The following is a 22,276-nucleotide window of genomic DNA, read 5'->3' as shown; positions in this document are numbered from 1 at the left end:
AATACAACATTCTGCAAACTAAGTTTCAGGATTTTTTTTATAGCTTTACTCTATATATCATGTGTTTCAATGGTGTATGAACTGAAAATATGGGGCTTTAAGGCATTACCTTTAATGCATCTGATACAGTAGACATGGCATGTGGATTGTTTCAGCGTGTCAAAACGCTTTGTAGCAAATGCAAACTATGCATGAGTGCTGTGTAAATTTTATTGCTTTGACCTAGTAATGACATTACTGAATCTATGGTGTGCAGACACTCTGTCTACCCTGGTAACGATTCACTCACCTCAACATGTCAAATGCTTGGAGAGGCTGACATGGCAGTAGCCAATGTTATTTGACCGTCAATGTGCTCTCACAGCCCTTTAGACCAAGTTGGTTTGGGGACTAAAAAGTATTGAAAAAAGAAATAGAAAAATACATATTACTCTCTTTCTCTCAGTGCACGCACATAATACAAAATATGGGTTCTTTATGAGCACAACCCATATTTCATAAGAAAGACTTGATGTTTTACAAATTATATTTGTAAATTTGTTTATCTCAAGATAATTTGGTGATCTTGAGATTTTTGTCAAACGTCTTTTTAGATAAAACTGTATACCTGACAAGGTGGGAGTGGTCTGACAGAAACTTTTTAAAACAAACCCAAAAAGAAAAAAAAAATCTCTTATGAGCTAAATCCAGCAAAAACACTAGTGTGGTCCTGCTTTTAAATTCTCAGGTAGGATGTTTAATTTTCCCTTTTCAATGCAATAGAGTCTCTATGTTTGACTTCGTTAACTGAGTGAAGTAACTCTTGGTAATCCTTCTTTGTAAATGCTTAAATATTTACTCCTTTCTTTCATCTTGTTTATGATGTATAAAGCTGCATGATGACTGTCTTTGTTAAACATCTACATTGCTTTTTGCAGATACTTGGTTACTTTGACTATGCTTTCACCGCTATCTTTACTGTTGAGATCGTGTTGAAGGTAAATGCCCTGTGTCCCCTGTCTGTGCTGTCACTAACCTCATTCCAATAACACTCCAAACGTCTCGTTGCCTTCCAGGTCCTAGGCTATGCAGATTATGTCTTCACTAGTATGTTTACATTTGAGATCGTGTTGAAGGTAACCCCATAGAGTGACAACGAGAGCCTTGCTGCATTCTCTCCTTGTGTGTCACCTGCCACTCAGTGCAACCTAGCTTGTTTGTTTCCTTTCTCTTATTTGCTTTTATTCTTCATGGCACCTCTTTTAAAAAAAGCAAAAATTACTATTTTGGACTTTTTTGGTTGCACACACTAACATTAACACAAGATTTGTGAAATTATCCTGATCAAAGAGCTTCTCATGGGGGAAGGAAACATCACATGAACATGACATTACTCTCACTTGGGTGTCACATCATTGGGGCAGTCATCGCTGAAACTATTTTTGGTGGAAATGTGGAAAACAAGATGCAACCTTTGTTTGCCTTGCAACAAAATTTTATGGGGTGTTCCGACATTTTCAAAGGCATTGGCTGAAGTTGAGGTCAGGGTTTGTGTTGTAACAGCATAAAGCCAGCTCCAGTCAACGCTACGAAGCTCCATGCTTACCATACTGACTGCTCTTCAGAATTACCATAAAAGAGGGGGCACAACCAACCATGTTCCTGCCGAGCATGGTTCAGTCTGCTTTCCCTGACTGGCTGCATATCAATGTGAAGTCGCCTCTGCAGCTATTCAGGCAAAAATAATAAACAATTGATGACTTTATTGCTTTCGACCTTCAAATTCTCAAGCGCTCGTCGTTAGCAGTCTGGTGTCTTGGCCTCTCTGCAGGGCTTCACATTTATATGTGCTTGGAAAACAAGCATTTTACTTTCATTATTTGAAGAAGAGTTATTTTGGCTGGTTTTTCTTCTCTGCCTGCTGAACTGCAAAGTTTCAACTGGGAGCTGCCTCCAGTTTAATCTGAGCATTTAAAGAACATATCAGAATGTGCTTTAAGAGGACGGCCAACATGAATGTGACAGTAAGGCCATTTCTAGTTTCCAATCCCTATAAATTGAGCTGTTACAGGTTTGACTTTGTGGCAACAAAATGCATGTTTGATTGCCTCATTGCATAGTGGATTGTGAAATAAATGACTTACTACTACATTCATGTTTTTAAGGGCCGTGGGGGTGGCGATAGTAGAGTTAGCTTTCCTGCTTCACTGCTGTGAGCTCGCCACCCCAAATCAGAGTGATCTAAAAGAGTGTGGAGATGTGTGTGTGTGCGTGTGGGTGTGTGTGCGTGTGTGTGTGTGTGTTTGACTGCGGGACTCTGAGTGCTGAAAATATTCCTGTTTAAGCTGTTTATATTGGCTTTGTTTGAGTCCTCTGCAGTATGAAATGTAACAGTTTGTGTATAAAAAGCTGTAATTTTTTTTTTGCGCCTTTAATACCATCTGTCCTCTCCTCAGATGACAACATATGGAGCTTTTCTCCATAAGGGAGCATTCTGCAGGAATTACTTTAACCTCCTGGATCTCTTGGTGGTCGGGGTTTCTCTTGTCTCCTTTGGCATTCAGTGAGTAAACAAGAAAATTTGATCTGCAAGCAGTCATGCTAGGATCTAAGCCTCTTTTGCAGGTCTGTTGCTGGACTTATCTCTCCTGGCGTGCTTCTTCTGTGTTCTCTCAGATCTCTGGAATATTCCATGTATTAGCCATTTATTAGCACTCAATACACCACTGAGAAATATTGTGCTATGAAATATCTGTTTGTGAACATATGCCTCTTATTGTTTGGATCTACAAAATAGAGAGGAGTATATTTGTTTGTTCTGTAATCTGCTAACAGTTTACACTAAACAAACAACAAATCTGTTTTTATTTATAGCTCAAACGTTCTCAACTCGAATATCAAAGCCTTTCTATATCAAATGATCTGTCACAGATCATTTGTCACATGATCTGTGACAAATTGAATGCAGCATCCGACTTGTGCAAGTCGTTACCAGTAAATGTTGTCTCTCCTCCCAGTGACAACAATCGTTGCCCAAAACCCATTCCAGCAACTCAGATGGTGTAAATGTTGTTGTCAAAATCTGACAAGAAAATGTGTTGAGCAAAGGGAAAATAAAAATACAATTCTTCAAGAAGTGTTTTCTGTGTTTAGATATTTCTCATTGTCTAACACAAAAATCTCTGCATTGATTTAACAACCAATTAACAAGTTTATATTATTAGTGCCCTCTTTTGTTCAGGTTTTAGGTTTGTTCAACCTAAATGGATCATTGTCAATTAGGCATTTGATTTAGCTGAGAAATAGATACATTTTCAAATGGTACAAAAAAGCAACTTCAGTTCTCAATTAAAAAAAAACCCTTCAAAAAGTGTTTTAAAGTTTTCTTATGAGTCATTTCCTGAAGTCACAACTGAGTTTATGATCTTAAATCAAAAACGTTATTAAAACTAGAATGATTCTTTTGCCTATTTTGGCTTAGATCCCTAATTCGTCCCATTTGCCACACATTTGTTGCAGGTTTTAAATTAAAATAAGATACGACAATCTTTTCTTTTGGTGTCACTGAGGAATGGATATTTATTTCAGGTCTTCGGCCATCTCCGTGGTAAAGATCCTCCGAGTTCTTCGAGTGCTTCGGCCCCTGAGGGCCATCAATAGAGCCAAGGGCCTTAAAGTAGGAACTGAAAACATATTTCAGCCTCTACACTAAAACTACAACAGTTTTTGGTCCAGGTTGATAACATCTTGGTCTCTTTGTTCCACAGCATGTTGTTCAGTGCGTCTTTGTGGCAATCAGAACTATTGGCAACATCATGATTGTCACCACTCTACTTCAATTTATGTTCGCTTGTATAGGTGTGCAGCTATTTAAGGTGAGCTAACTCATTTATGTAAATGTAAAGGTAATTTTATTTATATAGCACATTTTGAGCATAAAGTGGCTTGTTGGCACTTTGACTAAGACATTATGAAGACAGATCATTTTGAATAGTAATTAGTATAAACAGAACTTTTTTGTTTTGCTTTATAGGGAAAATTTTACCGCTGCACAGATGAGGCCAAGTCCAGTCCGGAAGAATGCAAGTAAGTTTCAAATTTCTTGACCTTCATTTATCACTAAACATTGATTTTCACCCTCCACATAATTGATCACTTTCTTCTAGAGGCACATACATCCTGTATAAGGATGGAGACGTTAACCAGCCGACGATCCACAGGCGGGTCTGGCACAACAGCGACTTCAACTTTGACAATGTCCTCATGGCCATGATGGCCCTCTTCACTGTTTCCACGTTTGAAGGCTGGCCGGCGTAAGACGCAAACATTTTACCCTCAAACCGTCGAGAGTCCACAGTTTTTATTAAAACGACTGACATACATGTGTCTGCTTAGGCTGCTGTACAAAGCCATCGACTCCAACAGGGAGAATCTGGGGCCCATTTACAACTACCGTGTGGAAATATCCATCTTCTTCATCATCTACATCATTATCATTGCTTTCTTTATGATGAACATCTTTGTGGGTTTTGTCATCGTCACATTTCAAGAACAAGGAGAGAAGGAGTATAAAAACTGTGAACTTGACAAGAACCAGGTAAAAATCTCTACAATTTATCTTTAGCTCTATCTTTTGTCCAATGTGAGCTGGATCTCAGAGTCTCTCACACAAGATATATAGCACTAACTCAATTACTATTAAGTTTTATTAACAAATTACTTGCATTTTTTTCAGCTGCTTTCAATTTTCTTGTATTACAATCTAAATGTAATTTTATAATTAAAGCAGAAAAATGACAAAAACCACTAGAGAAATGCTTTCTGCTGTACATACAACATCTATGTCTCTTTATGTATTAAAATCCTAGCTAACTGTTCACTAATATCGATCCGGAAGGTTTTACAGGATTTAATCAAGGAGGCAGAGATTGTTTGGAAATTCACCTTTCATGTCTATGTGTGTGTGCAGCGACAGTGTGTGGAGTACGCTCTGAAGGCCCATCCCCTGAGGAGATATATTCCCAAGAACCCATACCAGTACAAGTTTTGGTATGTGGTGAACTCCACTGGCTTTGAGTACATCATGTTTGTGCTCATCATGCTCAACACGCTCTGCTTGGCTGTCCAGGTAAGAAATCAGGAAAACGTTTCCTTCAAGCCAACTTTGAGTGCAGTACACATGATTTCTTTGTTTGCCTCAATTGCATTTGTTCGGTTTTCAAATGGTGATTTCACATTTTAAAATAACTGTGTTTGTGCTTTCCCCTTCCTATTTATTTTCTTTTTCAGCACTATGGCCAATCAGCACTTTTTAATTATGTAATGGACATTCTCAATATGGTTTTCACTGCTGTTTTCACTGTGGAAATGGTTCTCAAGCTCATCGCATTCAAACCCAGGGTGAGTACTTTAAACAAACTAAACAGAAACATCATCAATTAATAAAAGTAAGAATCTGACAATTTATGCAACTAATTAAACTGTCATTCTGAGAAACATATTATCTTTTAACACAAATAAAGGTTACTGTTTAAATAGATTGAAAAGGTAGAAATTTGATTCATTTTATTGATAAATTGAGGTTGTGCAACGGCAATGTTTATCTGAAAATGAGAAATTGAAAGTAAAAAGATCACTGCTTCAGAAAATAAATAAGAAAATAATACTTCATCACTCTTGTCATGAAATTTAAACCCAATTAACTGCGCTAATGGGGGTCCAGCTTCTCTGTCCAGATTTATGTGAAACACTGGCGGAACAAGTCAGAGTCGGGCCGGGGGCGGGGCTAAAGACCAGCCCCCTTTATTCCCAAATAATAAAGCACAAGATAATTTAACTTAATGACATAGACGTGCCCACAACAGCGGAGTTTTCAAGTTTCACCACCACTGAGAGCGACTGAAATCCATCTGACATGAAGTACAACAAACCAAGAGAACAACATATTCCACTGGTTCCACTGGTTTCATATTTCCACTGGTACTCTCATGACTTTTCTTTGGTGACAAGAAAACATATCTGTTTAGCTCCCTCAACTGTTACTTTAGCTGGGTTAATTATTAATATTGCTCCCAGTCAGAAAAAGTTGGTGAAATAAAAATGTAATTCAGTGCTATAATCTACTCAGGATATGACTAATACGTTGTGTCTATTATAATTCTTTAGACCCTTTCTGTTTTTTTACCCAAAATTATGGAAGTACCTCGGTTTGGAGGAAGCAATCCTTTATCCTGAGCCGGTACACACCTCTTTGCTTCTGCTCTGCTCAGTCAGCAGGAGATAAAAGAAGCAGCGATGCTTACTGCAGCACTTTTTACAGAGATTATCTCCCATGCTGAGAATGATGCACTTTTGTGGCACCTCAGTGTTGGAGACCTGCATTTCTACTGAGAAATTGAATTCTGGGTCATCGCTGATTTACAGCGGATACGCCTCTGAATTGGCAGACATGTGTAAAGTCGGTGCCAATGAGTGCAACACGCCACTTTAACCAACACAGCTGCTGTCCAGCCTGGTTAGCGTCATTGAGTCATTTGGCCTTTGAATTATGAAAGGGTAACAGCAGAGGGCACATAAGAACTTTTAGTCATTAAAAAATCACTTTCCTGTATGCTAAAATGTGACTTTGAATACTGTACAATGAACCTGAATGATAGTGAGATGTTCACTGTTTTTATTATCTCTTTTCATTGCCTGATTCACAGCTCTGTGTTGCAAAGAAAGACAGGATGCTAGTAAGAAAAAATTGTTTTGCAGTGCTCAGCTCTTTTTTCTTTAATCTTTTGCTTGTATTTTTATTGTTAGCATGACGTTTGGTGTGGATTTTGTTCCCTTCAGTTTAACAACACCCTGTAAATCAATGCGGTGTAATTATGGGCCCTTCAGCTGAGGATGTCAGCAGGGGGCTCCCTGTGTGTTTAAATTGAAAGTATTAGCAGATTTACATTTCTGTGTAAGAGTTAAAACGTTCTTTGTTTATTTTTGCTGACTTTACACCTGACCCACACATCATTCAGGGCTATTTTGGGGACGCCTGGAACGTGTTCGATGCCCTGGTAGTCATTGGCAGCATAGTAGACATTGTTCTGAGTGAAATCGATGTAAGTAAATTCAGCTACTGTTTACCTCGCTGCTTTTTCGTCCTCTTCCTCCTCTGGTTCAGCAATGCTTCTGGCAGGTTTCTGCAGCAGAGCTACCACTTTTTGTTTTCAGTCTGATCCTTCCTAACGCTTTATTTCTGTTTCTCTTTCTCCTCCCCTGAACCTGCCATTTGAACTTTTTTTAATTTCATTTTTATTTCAAATTCCACTCCTATTTCATCCATCCGATTACTTCCATATTCTCCTGTCCACTGTCTTTCATTGCCCTTTTTACCCTTAAATGTTGCCTCCAACAGCACTATTTTGCTGATGCTTGGAACACATTTGATGCCTTAATTGTTGTTGGTAGCGTCGTCGATATTGCTATCACTGAAGTTAACGTAAGTAGTACTTTTCTCTGACTCTAAAGTTAAACTGAACCCTTACAGAAAGCCAGATGGCCAATTTAAATGTGTTTAATAGCCTTCTCATGTAGGCATTTATATTTAGAAACTGAAATATAAATGACATTGTGTGAATGAGTAAAAAAGTGCACCACTGTTAGATTATCATAAAGCGCCATTGGCTGTTTTGTAATCTTCAGTTTGACTTTCAAATAAACTTTCACAATGCCTTGCAAAAGTGTTAGTGCCCCTTGAATTTTGTTAGATGTTGCATTACAGCCACATACATTAATGTATTTTGTTTTAATTTTATGTATTTGGCCAAAACGAAGTAGTGAAAATTTGTAAAGTGAAAGAAAAATGATACATGGTTATCTTTTTTTTTTGTTTGTTTGTTTACAGACAAAAATGTTTTTAAAAATGTACCATGCATTTGCATTCAGACCTCTTTACCCTAAAAGCCTTGAATAAAATTTCACTACAACCATTTACTTTCAGAAGTCACCCAAATAGTATAAAAAAAGCAACATGAAGAAAAAGTTTGTAGTTTTCGACAAGCAGACAGTAACACTAAACATAAAACCTTCAATAAGTTTAGAATAAGGCAAATTTATTGTCAAGAAAGTTTCAATTTCACTTTTATTCAGTTTTGTTTTGGTCTATCGCATCTAAAATGCATTGAAATATGTGATTGTAGTATAATAAATAGTAAAAACAGGTTTAAGTGGTATGAACACTTATGCAAGACAGTGTATTTATTGTGAGTTGTATTTACATAGAATTTATTAACCTTAATAGACTGTGGTTTTCTCTACATGTTTTATTGTGACTACAGCTGCATATTTTGACTGCATATATTATGTACAGTATTGTTTACCTTGGAGTGTCACAGGAACTATTCATATTTTTTTGTGTTCGGTTCAAAATGGGATCCGTTTATGATGTGGTAATCTAATTCTTGTTTGTATTCACTTTTTTTCCCCATAGAAACTTGTAGAGGCAAGTATGGAAATAAAAAAATGTTGCTTGTGTGTAGCTGGTTGTTGATGACAACTTTATCTTTTGATCCCCTTTGCAGCTGGCTTAAAATTAAAATACTGACAGGATGAAAGAAAGTTGGTTAGGGTTTTCTTAAGAGCACACAAAATATTTTACTTACTTTCAAAATTTATATCAAGAGCATAAATGACTTTTGGAACGGAAAAAATATTTTTCTTTCTGCAAAAACTAAATGTAAGGTGTTTGGGATTTCAGTTTAAGGCACTTGAAACTCAAGCTGTTTCTTGCAATCCTTAAAGACATGCTTTCAGTGAAATATGTATGACAGCTAAGATTTTTTTGAGTCAGGTTATGTGGAGTGGTTGTGAGCAGTCTTTATCTTACCTGCAGTACTCAACAGAATGAATTGTCCAATATTGGAGAAACAGGAATTATTTTTTTCTTTACTGTAAAAAGCAAAACAACCGCCTGCTGGAGTGGCACCGGTGCCCAACATCTCTAAACTCAAAAACTAGCTAATTATGATTTTGTTCTGTTGTTTTTACGGTCTGTACACATGTAAAAATGTGTTGGAGTGTTAAGATAATTAGCACTTCTTCAAATTTGACATTGTAGCATTGTATACAAAAATAATAATACACATTGTGATCCTCTCAGCCTAGGAGGCTAAATCATATATTACAATTAAGTTAATGCAAGAACTATTCAGATATTTTGTGACTCAGCAAAGACATGACTTAATCTTATTTTATGGCATACAGAAGCTCTGTCTATAGTAATTAAAAAAAACCACATTAAAACAGTGAGTGCTTGGACTGGCAGCAACCTATGCTGTTTTTATCAATTCAGCTAAAATATTCTTCAGTACTTCATGGGAGTTCTATATACATACTTTATTCCCTAGATAGTTGGATTTCCACACTTTGAACCCACATAATACATATTTTGGATTGGCAGCATATAGACAAGAGAGAAGATAAGAAACAGTGTCCCAGCATCTTCAAGTTCCCTGATTAAAAAGCACATTAAGCACAACAGTGGAGACTTTCTGACTGAAAGGCAGAACTGAAGCTATTAAAGTATATTCACTTGTTAAAAGGGAAGCCATTTTGCAGTGTTAGGTTTCCATCAGAAGGTTATTCAATTGACTCTGAGGAAAGAACTTATCTTTACCTCAAAAAATCCATGAGACAACTGCAGATAAGATGCCGACTGCCAATAAATACTCCACAAAACCTCACCAGTTAAGCAGTCCCTCCCAAATAATCACTTTCAGACTTCAACGACATTCACCCTCTTCTTCCCTTCCCGAGTGCTCTCATGTCTGAGCTGCAGTGCTGTTTTTCTGGAGTAACAATCAGTGTTTTTGAGTGTTGCATGACTGTGTTAATGAACACTAACTTTGCTTAAAAGAACAAATCATTGTGAGTTTGCAGGTTCTCTGTGTTGTGCATGTGTGTGTAACATGTGTTCAGTGTTTAATCCAGCTGTGAGTGTGTGTAGGATTGAGGTTGTTGTTCATGTTTCAAACACACCTTTCATGACATTTATTTCTGTGCAACCTGCACGCCTGTCTTTAACCGAATGTTTAATTTAATCGTAGCAGCTGACGTGTTGTGTGTTTGCCTTGTACATCCTCCATATTTTCAGCTTTTTACCAGGCATGAGTTAAACAGCCTTTTAAAATTCTGGCCTGAACTCACTAATTGCATGTTGGTGGGTCAGACAGTCATCTCATAACCTTCCATCCTTTCCACATCTGCCTCTCACAGATGACAATTGGCCACGCAGTCCCTACCCTTCCGGTCAGTGTTTCCCAAAGAGCCTTGTGAAGTTTGTGCTTTTTGTTGGTTTGTTTGTTTGCTTGCTGTCCCCATTACTTTTTTTTTTCTCCAGACAGAATGGCCCTGGAGTTAAAACTAAGGAATTTTGCACAACATTAAGGATAACTTAAAAACAAAAAGATTTTTTTTTTAACTGAAGCTGAGATTTTCTTCAAAGCATTAATAATGTTCTTACCTTAAAGTTGTGTGAGAAACTGCGGCTTTGCTTACAGCTGATATTTTTGGGAATGGATCAAGTCATGTAGTGACCTGGAAGTAATTCAGTTGCAACTGAATAGATGAATCAAATCAAATGAAGGATCTTAGCATACGTTGCTATAAAAACTCACAATTAGAGAATTGGCTAATTAGAAGCATCTTTTCTATTGAATGTGAATGACGCCAGCTGAGTCTGAGGTTCTTTGATGATCTTGTGTTTGTGTCTCTTTGAGTGACTGTTTCTGTGTTTTGTTCTGTCTCTCTGTAGTGAGCTCTTAAAGCTCTGAATGGAGCACATGTGTAGCGCAGGTGTGTAGACTCCAGTCAGGTGCATGAACTCTGCCACAGCAACTCTCTCTGTTTTTTCCTCTTTTTTCCCTTTTCACTTTCCTGCTTCATTATTTAAAGGTGCATTTTAATAAATTAGAAAATCATCAAAATTACAATTTAGTAATTTAATTAAAAAGGAGAAATTCCTTTGTTAGATAGATTAATTTGACCAATATGTAGCATGTGGGCAACAAAGCAAAATATTTTTTTAATGTGTGGAAATTTTATGTGATGGCGAACACATTCCTGACAGATGGTTAGCAGACAGACATTGATGATAATGGAAAGTTGAGTGAAAGGAAAATGTTTGGTTGTAGAAAAAGATCCACAAACAGCAGGGGTAAGTGAGGCATTAAGAGGATCTCAAAGCAAATCCTATTCAAGGTGCAGATTTTGGATCAATTTAGAACTGAACCATCACAGATTCTCAAATCCTGGACATTAGCTATAGCTGGTACATTCTTCTGACCAGAGTTGACAGTATTTAATTTTGGACAATGAGAATTTTTTTATAGAAATCAAGGTTCTTGAGTGTGGAGGAAAAGTCAAGAGGCACAGGAGCCACTTTGCTTTATCTTCAAAATAAAGTTTCCACAACCAGAGATGATTAAAACCCCAGAGAAGCTGCTGAGGATGCTTTGTCATCGAGAAGATCAGAAATACCAAAACCAGTAAATCAGAAAAGCTAAATGCTGCTTTTAGAGGAACCTACGATTCCTGGAAGCATCATATTACTTAAATTTCTGAGAAACTAAATTTTGTTCGCTATCCATAATAATCACCGAAACTAACGCAAGTAAAGTGATGACATATATCCCTCCCAATCTTTGTTATGTCCAAGTTTCACCTTGTGGATGGATTTAATAAATTTTTACTTACTGAGAGGCACCAGAATCTTGCTTCATCTTCTGTCCCAGCATTTTCCTCAGTTGCTGGCCTCTTCCTCTTCCTCTTCCTCTTGTTTTCTCTCTTCCCTTTGTGTCGCTCACCTGTATCTCTCTGCACCGGACTGTGAGAGCGCCCTGCTGTGGCCCTTTAACTTCAGGGCACTACTGGTATGCATGGTTTGCTGCTTTGCTCTGAGGTCACCACTGGCTCTAAATCTTTTGAATGTTTTGCGCGCGTGCGTGCAGTGCTACCCCGGCGATGTGGTGACGCAGAACGCATGCTCCATTAACGCTGTGGCCAGGATTACCTAAAGAACCTCCTCGAGCTCATTCTGAGTTGCTTTTATTTTTAGTTAAATCATCTCTTTATTTCTGCAACTCATGCTGACGGTTTGTTATGCTGAGGAATTGGAATGACGCCACATCTGTCTGGAGTATTTGTTGTTTGTTTTGTTTTCAGTGCTGAGCATTATAAAAAAAAAAATCACCTTTTCAGTGTTTAATAAAGCTTTCTTCAGTTTTAAAACATCATTCAGTCCATCCACACCACTTGATTAACCAGTGTTTTCTTGAACTTTGACCCTTTACAGATGTTTGCTCATGAATCATAAATTGTGTGTATGGGTGCAAATCTGTGTGAAAAATATTGAATTTTCATGTGTAAAAGGGATATGCAGTGCTGTGCAGATATATTGAATAATTTAAGATTTTGCTGCTAAAATGGCAAATTTATGGGTGTTTTTTTTTATATGTCCTAGATTGATTATTCTACAGGCTTATAGAAGGTCCATCAGGGTTTTATTTTTAAATCCTTCTTAGCCCAGAACCTGAATATTTTTAGAGATTTTTTCAGCCAAGAAATTATTCCACCATAAAACAATTTAAACTTTAAACTAAGTTGCTGAGTCAAAATAATTTATTTCATCATTTAATTTCATTCTCATATTTGTGAAAATATAGCTAACATGAGAAGATTGTTAATATAAAGTGTTAAAAGCCCACAGTAAAGGAGCAGTAGTCTGTAGTTCAATCACTAAAAGAAATAAAAAACCATGAGTCTAGAAAGTTTGGTTTTGTGACTCAAGTTAGAGTCTGAAACTTGAGACTTTGTCTTTTAGGGACAATAACAATGATCACAACTTACAAAGGATGTGCATCATTAGGATATTTTAAAGTGTTAATATCACACAACTCCTCTAGTTTCCGAAGCAATTGGTGAGATCCTCTCATGTTTGGGAACATTCAAGTTTGTCTCTTTGAAATACGTTAACGATAACATTGTTCCCTGCATTAATGAACTGTGCTCATATTTCATGGTTTTTGTGTCCAGGAAGATAATTTTTCTGAAGTCCATTTGTAAGAACTGAAAGCCAACAGGGCTTTATAATGAAAACATACAAGTCCAGGGTGTGTAAGAGCAGCTTTTATCACATCATCATTTCACAACATTTATGTGAGTTAGGACACTTAACCATTAACATTGTTAAATCTCACCAAAGACATCTCTCCCTGGTGACCATCTAGTCTCATGAGTAGTGACCGCTACACTGGGGGGTTGTGATAAAGTTGCGTGCCAGTCGTCCATGTTAATGAGTCTTTTACTGTTGTTTGTCACTCTGATGTCTAATTGTTAAGTCCTGCATAATGTTAAGCTGACATCTTGTGTTGTGGAGTGTTTAGTATCTCCATAATTTACTGTCAAGATAATGCCTGCCAGTAAACAGAGTTTCCATAGATAAATACTTGTCTGTCTTTGTCCAAGATAATGCAGGAGACATGTTTGTCCTGTCAGATGAGAAGAGTAGTGACTTTGTCCTGTCTCCGTCTTCTAACTGACATTTGCTGGCGTTTTGTGACAATAACTTCACATGTAACATGTTTGACCAAATATATGTGAGACCTGCAGACTCTGTCTAAGTCATTAATACAGGTCTTTGATTTTAAAGCCAACGGAGACTCCTCAGGTGGATGAGATGGGGGTAAGATGCTTTGCCCCCCATGTCAGGGCCATGCCATGTTTGGATTTGCATTTCTTTTGTTATTCTGTCTTCTCATCCTTTTTCATCCGTTGCTGATTTCAGCTTCATTTATCTTGTCATTTACATCGTCTTTACTATACTTTTCTCGCATCTATTTCCTCAGTTTGTTTACATATATCCTCAGAGCATTGGCTTTTTATTATTCCTAAATGTTTGGAGTTATTTGGAAGAAGAGGTGTCACTCAAACGTGACACTTGTGTCCTGTCGAGTGGGAGTGGCATTGAGCCCCTCTTCACGTTTGCACTGTTGACACGGCTTCATGGTCTCTGCCTCCGTTCTGGCGGTGGGTAGCGGCCCATGGATGAGCCCCTGGGATCAGGTCACCCAGCTGTGACCTGTGAACCTCCCGGTCGACCCGCTCGGGTTGGTCCCACTGTGACTCCGCATGCAGTGACTCTGGACTGAGGGCGCCATGCTTGAATAGACATGTCCTGTCAAGTATGGCAAGGTTTTCTCCAGCATGCCTGCCTCCTTGCTTACTCCCCTTTTTAGGTCTGTACAGGAACAGAGAACATGGCCGTGCTTTGAACACAGACCTGCAGAGACATATCGGCTACAGCTGCACTGCATTACAAACCTTATTACAGTTTTAGAAACTGCCTACCAGGGCTTTGCTCCAATTTCACAGTTAATTTCACGTATAAAAGTGCAGTGCTGCTTTGTTAGCCCATATATAACTGGTTTGAAGGTCTCCGCTCATCCAGCAAAGCACAGTCAGGCACTCTTGACTCGGTCAATGCAGCGCTAATGTCATAATTATTGAAAATACGTTTTAATCTGCAGAACACGGAGGACAGTGCTCGCATCTCCATCACTTTCTTTCGCCTGTTTCGAGTTATGCGGTTGGTCAAACTCCTCAGCAGAGGAGAGGGTATCCGCACATTGCTGTGGACTTTCATTAAGTCCTTCCAGGTGAGGTGGTATTTATATTCAAATAAAATAAAAATAAAAAACAAAAGTTGACATTACTCCTGTTTTACCTGTTCTCTGTTTTTCAGGCTTTGCCATATGTTGCTCTACTGATAGCCATGTTGTTTTTCATCTACGCTGTCATCGGCATGCAGGTTGGTATAGTTGATCTTTCCCTTATTTTGCCTTTAAAAACTGTGTTTAATTGGTATTTTGTGACAGACCAACATGAAATCGTGTGTAATTGTGATATTTCATAAAAAGGATACACTGACAATACAATTAAAAACAACATTAGACGAAAGAAGCTTGCATTCGTTTAGCGTATGTTGAATGACTATTTTTTTAGGATAATATTTTGTTTATGTATAAATCTTTTTGCTGCATGTCTATCAGCTTTGCACATTTAGAAAGTGAAAAGAATGACGAACATGTTACCGTTCTCCTCTTGTCTGCTTTCACAATAACGTGACATAATGTGGAAAAGTTTAACAGGGATGAATAATTATGCAAGACACTGTGACTCAATGTGACAAAGAGTTGGTCTAACTTAATTTCTTATGACATTTCTGTTTTTAGGTCTTTGGAAAGATTGCCATGGTCGATGGGACACAAATTAACAGAAACAACAACTTCCAGACCTTCCCCCAGGCTGTGCTCCTTCTTTTTAGGTGTGTTATCTACAACCTTTAGAAAAATACCTTTGGATTTTGCACTTTTTGGATGTTTAATATGCGTCTGTTTTTGTCTTCCTGCTTTCCAGGTGTGCCACAGGTGAGGCGTGGCAGGATATAATGTTGGCCTGTATGCCCGGGAAACTGTGTGACCCAGAGTCTGACTACAACCCCGGGGAGGAGATGACTTGTGGCAGTGGATTTGCAATAATTTATTTCATTACCTTCTACATGCTCTGTGCTTTCTTGGTACGTACATTTTCTTTACCGTGTTTCATTTCAGTTACATATATCACTCTTTCCTAGACGGCAGGCAACAAGAGCAGCAAGTGTTTCTGTTTGTCCCAAACAAGCACAAACGCACACGGGGAATATTTAGTTTTTTTTAATGCATAAAATAGCAAAGGTTGGACTTAAACCTTTATTTGCAATGTGTTCACTCACAAAAAAAACATTTAATGACGCCATAATTAGTCATGTTTTACATGAATGGCAGCCATTTACAGTTTGGGCGTTCTTTTTTATAAATGTAAAATATGACAACAATATGTTGTAAAGATTATGAAACACTTTTCAAACTACTTTGTCCAATTCATGCAGATCATCAATTTGTTTGTGGCCGTCATTATGGACAACTTTGACTATTTGACACGTGATTGGTCGATTCTCGGTCCTCACCACCTCGATGAATTTAAGAGGATTTGGTCAGAGTATGATCCTGAGGCAAAGTATGTGTATTGTTCCAAATATCAGCTTTCTGTCACACTTTGGCTCTGTAACTTATTAAAGTGCTGCTTCTTGTCGTGCAGAGGAAGGATCAAACATCTGGATGTGGTGACCTTGCTTCGTCGTATCCAGCCCCCTCTTGGTTTTGGTAAACTGTGTCCTCACAGAGTGGCATGCAAGGTCTCTTTTTTCTGTTCCTATTCATTAATGCCACTGAATTAAAAAATTACAATTTTCATGTTAAAAATCTGCATCTGCTCAACTTTTTCAGCGGTTGGTAGCCATGAACATGCCTCTCAACAGTGACGGGACGGTCATGTTTAATGCTACACTGTTTGCCCTGGTGCGCACAGCTCTGAAAATAAAAACTGAAGGTATGAACTTCACATGAATAATTCAATCTGACTTTATAGCGAAGAAGAAAAAGAAAAAGGATGAAAGGTTTTCAAATATTTTATGAACTATTTGTGGCATTTATTTTATCTTGCATACATTATCATGTGCATGTTATAACAAACGTTATCTTTTATTTGAAGAATAAAACCATGTATTACTCCTTCCACAACTTTGTGTAGGTGTTTGTTAGAGGTTAAACATTTGCTAGGCACTTTATTATTCCAATAATTCATCTTGACACAGAATTTGTTGCCAAGCTGTAGTTTTTGGCAGGATTGCTGGTTTCTCAGTGTTTTCTGTGATTCAGGTAACCTGGAACAGGCCAATGAAGAGCTGCGGGCCGTCATCAAGAAAATCTGGAAGAGAACCAGCATGAAGCTGCTGGACCAAGTAGTTCCCCCTGCTGGTGGTTAGTGGAACTGACTCTTATTTGTCAATAAACTCACACTTGATAAACAGCATTTAGAGAAGGACACACACATAAACACAATTTGCAGCCATGCTGTTCACATGTTATTACTAAATGTTCTCATATGAAAGTTTGTTTGATGAAGACAAACCGATTTGTATCTGCTCATGTTCTCCTGGTTGTCCTCTCAGCAGTTCGTCTTTTATATGTGTATTTTGTCCACACTCCTTCCTCCTGCCCTGGATGCTGATGGAGACCATTGACTATCTGCTGGGCTTTGGGTTGCATGGCCTTGTAGACCAATGTGCAAATGCATGCTTTCTCTAACTAATACTCTCTGTCCCCTCTCTCTGTCTCTTGCTCTCTGACTCACTCCGTTGTCTGAATTTCTTGTCTTTTACTCACCGCTTGAGCTTTTACAGCTTTATTCTCCTCTCACATATCTCTGTATCCAAAAAACTCTGTAGCACTTCAGAATATTCTGAAGCAGTTCTGTTTTAGGGTGGTGGCATGGAACTAGTGTTGCCTCTCTGTCCAATCTCTGTCCCCAGCGTGCTTGTTCAAAGTGATTCAGACCCCTGCTTCAGAATGATTCTCACGCTCTCTCACACACACACACACACACTTTAGTTCTGCAAAGAAATAAAAAAAACAATCCAAGATAACATCCATGCACAGCTTTCAACGTAGTGTGCAATGTTAGTACTTTTTAGTATTAGGCATACATTGTGAAAAGAGATTTGTCAACATGTATGATGCTCAAAGTAGATCTGCATGTTTGCATGTGCAAAAGTAGAACATTTATTTGCAGTGGGTTTGAACACCTTGTCTTCTAGTGAAAATAGCATGTAGTTTAAACAAATTAGGTAAAGGTATTTATGATAAATGTTGCAGATTTTTTATGATGGAAGATTTAAACCACTTCTATCTTTATAACTTCCTCCAAGGCACTGGCCCAGCTTATTTTATGGCACTGATTAAGAATTATTCTGACTTCAAGACTCTTGAAAAAATGTTTTTCATCGTTGGATTTTTTTTTTAACTCCTTCCTCATAGTGTAAGACAGAGAATAAGTCAACTTTGTAATCAATGACACCAACATTTTCTCAGAGAACATTTAAGGTCAGCCACGTTTATGAACCATTGCAGTAGGACCTTCCTGTTTTGTCATAACGTTATCTAGACTACAGATATTTCAGGAAATGTTTACATTTTTTACAAAAATGAATACAATACTATGAATTTGTTTTTGACTTATTACATTTAAAATTAGGAATACCATTAAATAAAACCTTATTAGTTCCACGCAAATTTAAACAACTTCTCTTGTCCTCCAATTTTTAAATTTCTAAATATTTTTCAGGTACAAAAGGATTGAACAGACCAAAGTGCAACCTTTTTTTTTTATTCTTATTGCTTGTAATTACTAAACTATGATCTAAAAGAAGTTTTAAATAGTTAAAAAAAACAGATTTGTTAGATGATCAGCTAAATTCAGCAATATTTAACATTTTACAATGGATTCTGCTTTGATGACACATAAAGTCCTTATAGGAGGTCAGACTTTCGGAATCAGTGACTAAAGGAATAGAAGCAGGTTGCGTCTCTGTGTCAATAATTGCAGATAAAACACAGATTCATTCAATCAGTTGAGGCGTCGTTCATTACCTGAGTGATTACTACTTCAAAGTTAAGCAGAAAGTAAAAAAAAGAAAAGAACCTCTGAGCTGATATTCACTTAAAAATACAGCCAATTCCAAAGATTTAAGACTTTTGACCTATACTATGCATTAATATGTTAAATTTACCCTTAAAAGCAATTCACATGCAAAATCATATTCAAAAAAGTTTTGCCCCATTTTATGTTTGTCAGGCAATTTCGGGTGGTCCACAGTTTATACACTATCAGTATGAATGTATCTGACACGCTGAGAACGCCTCAGGGGAGGAAGGCCTCTCCTTCTCCCTCCCAGGCTGCTGTGTGTCGTGACCTGCTGACACGGGAAGCATTTGTGTGGTCTGTTCACTCAGATGATGAGGTAACCGTGGGGAAGTTCTATGCCACCTTCCTGATACAGGACTACTTTAGGAAATTCAAGAAACGTAAAGAGGAAGGCCTGGTGACTGCGCACCCTTCCCAGAACAACACAGCCATTGCCCTGCAGGTGAGTGCTGATGTGTTTCTGTGAGAGAATGATCTGTGTGTGTGCAGGTACGTGTGTGGGGAAAGAAATGATCAATAAAACGTGTGAGAATGGATGTAATAAAAATTAAATCAAGTCTGTAACATGTCTTTTTATGCATTTCACTCAGATATCAAGTATGCTAATGTCTATGATTTATGATCCAGCAGGGCGTTCATGATCTTGGTGTACAGTATGAGTTTGTTCCTGTGGTTTAAGTGTCTCTAATTTGTGCCTTTGGTCCTCCTATGTCTTTACATATCATACATGTTCATGTTAAGCATGTATCATTGTCTCGAGCTCCACTTCATGGGTTTTCTGTGCATCATAGTTCACTTCTCATACAGTTCACAAAGCTTTGGCTATTTATTTTAATTTACTATGTTGATATATGGCTTAGGTATTTCCATATATCTTGTAGTGCACAGTGTGTAACATGAAGTTTCTTTATCACTTTGTATTGGCAGGTGGAAAATGTTTTTTTTTTTTTGTCATGCACTTATATAGAGGAGAGGTCTGGAGGAAAAGTTGTTGCTGGGGAACTACAACACTCACTTTGCCACAAAATGTCAGGAAGGACACGAGATTTAAAAATATTGATTTTTTATTTATTTTTTCATATTTTTTGGAGCTGCACAAGGCTGTTTGATTACATGTGATCTAAAAGGGAACAAAGCCAAAAACAAACAATGTTTAGTTCAGTTTAATGAGAACACCCACAGATTCTTCAGTCATAAGCTTTCCCTCCTTATCTGCAGGAATCAGTACAAATTTATCTCGAATGCCAGCAATGACATCCTCAGCTCCAGCTTAACGTGTCAGCTTTCTTCTAACTGAGACTTTTAAAGCTTGTTTCTAACCTTTCTCTTTGATGCCTTTAGAAAAACTGAAGTTTTGAATTGTAAAGTGGAGCTATTGGGTTGTTAGACCAAAGCAGATTTATGGCATCTTAAATATTCTATAATCTGTAAAAATTTAGTAGTATTCAATGCAAACACTGTTATATGAAATTGTCACTTGGAAAATTACATTGGATGATGACTTACACAACTATTGAGGTATTTGTTCCACAATTCAATAAATTCTGTGAACGAGTTGCTTTCCCAGACTGAATTAATGTGGCTCCCAAATGTTTTAAGTTTGAATAAATTTTTAAAAGTCCAAATATTTGTCAAATGCTCATGTGTTGAATGAAGGCAGAGGAAACGCAGGATTTTAATTCATATTCTACACCTTTCAAAAATGTTTGACTTCCCTTGGACTTGATCTTCAGGTAATACAGATATACGGTGCACATATACACCACTGCCAAGAAATTTACTGAAACATGTCCTATAATACACTCTGGATATTTTACATTTTCTCTTTTGCTTAGATGTGATTGATCAGATCACCAGAAACAAAATCGAAAGGCCTGCGATCAAAGTTTAGTTCAACAATTATTTCAAGTTTTAAAAATGTGTGGGAATGTAGCTTTTTTAGGGAAGCTCCATTCCAACGTATCTGTTTTAAGAATAAGATATACTAACGTGTTTCTGTTTGAGCTTTTATAGAATCTGACTTAACAAGGATAATTCTAAGCCAGTTAAATTTGGCATTGGCAAGTAAGACTAAGATTTCCATATATACATTGTAGCTAAAATTACATTATAGCTAAAATTATTCTTTTAAGATCATGTAAGAAAGGATCACATAAATCGCATAGGAGACACATCTTTACGTTGTTCTGAAAATAGATTTCCAACAAACAGAATGTCGATGTCATAACGCAGTTACTCTGTTTTATGCTAAACATTAAAGCTGTGAATTTTTTAAAAAAATCTTGCTTCTATTTGAGACATGTTAGGAAGATATTTCTCAACGTATCAAAAAACAAACACTTGTCTCTGTCTCTGTGTTGTCATCACCTCAGTCTGTCAGAGTTGTAAATGTCAGGTGCTGCACAGAATAGGTGTGTGTTTGCTTAGTGTGTGTGGTGGCTGTGACTGTACAGTTGAGCTGTAAGATGGACGTCCCAGCCTTCGCGCTTAGGCCTGTTGTTGTCATGATTACAGGCTGGCCTTCGCACGCTGCATGATATTGGGCCTGAAATTCGCCGAGCGATATCATGTGACCTGCAGGATGACGAGCTAGTTGACTTTATTCCAGAGGAAGACGAGGAAATTTATAGGGTAAATGATTTAACCCTGCATGAGGGGGGAAATGTTTGGTGCAAAATTTAGGTTTTTGGTAATGTGTCGGTTTGTGTTTTACTGGTAATGTACAGCTTACATGTAGCTGCAAATGTACATACAAAATATTTAAAATCTAAGTTTAACAGCCTTTGCAAACCGTAAATGTTTGTTTTCCTTTGCTTTAGATGTGTTTTCCTTTTTTTTTCTAGGCATGGGCCAGTTTTCGGTAAAAACTTATGTCACGATTTAAAAAGCTAAAGATGCTCCTGGCAAACATTTACCACTTCTTCCATACTTGTTAGTTTCCACAAAAGCATAAAAAATTGTCAAAGGTTTATGTAAAACCTAATTATTTTATAAAATAGACTTAAACTTTCAATGAGACAGAGATCATTTATCTAGTTTAATAATAGCATCATTTTTGTGTATAAGTGCTTTATAACTTAAACGCAAATCTGTTTTGTTGCTGAGCTTAAATTACAAAGTTTTGTTTCAGACATTAACCAAGAGGGTCTCTTGCACGTTTTCCAGTTTCAAGTCCATTTCTGGATGAAAAGTTTGATTTTTTTTTTTTTTATAGGGCAAATGTTAGATTTTAAAACATTTCCTTTTCAATTGATGCAGTTATAGGCTATTTATTTCAATGAAAAAAGTGAATAAAAATCAAACGGAACTTGTTTGCGAACCAAACTCAGTTATCAGTTCAAAACAATTTATGAGTTCAAACTTATTGTCTCGTTCTCTGGTCTTAAAAAATGAGGTTGAATTTAGATTTTAGCCTCAATTTAATAGCTGATCAGTTGTTAACTGGTTTTGATCAGTTAATTTCTGCCACTGATTTTATACAGTACCTGTCTGTGTTGTTGTAGTCATAGGTATGTGTCCATCAAAGCCAAAATACCTAAGAAATATGGTCATTTTACCCTAAAATTTGCAATGACGTAACACTAATTTACTATTGTACTTTGTGATATCTGTAAGCAACAGTAAAAATTATACCTGCATTAGAACAGAGTTCAGTTGTGTCATAAATTGTAATACTAAT

General features: G+C 37.3%; 1 protein-coding gene across 1 annotated transcript in view; it reads left to right on the top strand.

Moving 5' to 3' along the window:
• The window catches only part of cacna1da (calcium channel, voltage-dependent, L type, alpha 1D subunit, a), a 68,900-nt gene that overhangs the window by 36,392 nt on the left and 10,232 nt on the right, over positions 1–22,276 (top strand). The window contains exons 21-42 of the mRNA XM_055022065.1: positions 918–977; positions 1,056–1,115; positions 2,436–2,542; positions 3,568–3,655; positions 3,747–3,854; positions 4,013–4,065; positions 4,146–4,292; positions 4,375–4,576; positions 4,949–5,107; positions 5,269–5,379; positions 7,376–7,459; positions 13,667–13,699; positions 14,544–14,672; positions 14,759–14,824; positions 15,249–15,340; positions 15,433–15,592; positions 15,944–16,071; positions 16,153–16,249; positions 16,341–16,443; positions 16,773–16,874; positions 18,906–19,039; positions 21,112–21,228. Of these exons, the coding sequence (XP_054878040.1) occupies positions 918–977; positions 1,056–1,115; positions 2,436–2,542; positions 3,568–3,655; positions 3,747–3,854; positions 4,013–4,065; positions 4,146–4,292; positions 4,375–4,576; positions 4,949–5,107; positions 5,269–5,379; positions 7,376–7,459; positions 13,667–13,699; positions 14,544–14,672; positions 14,759–14,824; positions 15,249–15,340; positions 15,433–15,592; positions 15,944–16,071; positions 16,153–16,249; positions 16,341–16,443; positions 16,773–16,874; positions 18,906–19,039; positions 21,112–21,228 (2,340 nt within the window). The remainder of the gene's footprint in view (positions 1–917; positions 978–1,055; positions 1,116–2,435; positions 2,543–3,567; positions 3,656–3,746; positions 3,855–4,012; positions 4,066–4,145; positions 4,293–4,374; positions 4,577–4,948; positions 5,108–5,268; positions 5,380–7,375; positions 7,460–13,666; positions 13,700–14,543; positions 14,673–14,758; positions 14,825–15,248; positions 15,341–15,432; positions 15,593–15,943; positions 16,072–16,152; positions 16,250–16,340; positions 16,444–16,772; positions 16,875–18,905; positions 19,040–21,111; positions 21,229–22,276) is intronic.

The sequence above is a fragment of the Poeciliopsis prolifica genome, unplaced genomic scaffold, assembly GCF_027474105.1.
Source record: "Poeciliopsis prolifica strain line A6 unplaced genomic scaffold, Auburn_PproV2 SCAFFOLD003, whole genome shotgun sequence".
Lineage (NCBI taxonomy): Eukaryota > Metazoa > Chordata > Actinopteri > Cyprinodontiformes > Poeciliidae > Poeciliopsis > Poeciliopsis prolifica.
This window is presented reverse-complemented; position numbering and strand designations above follow the sequence as displayed.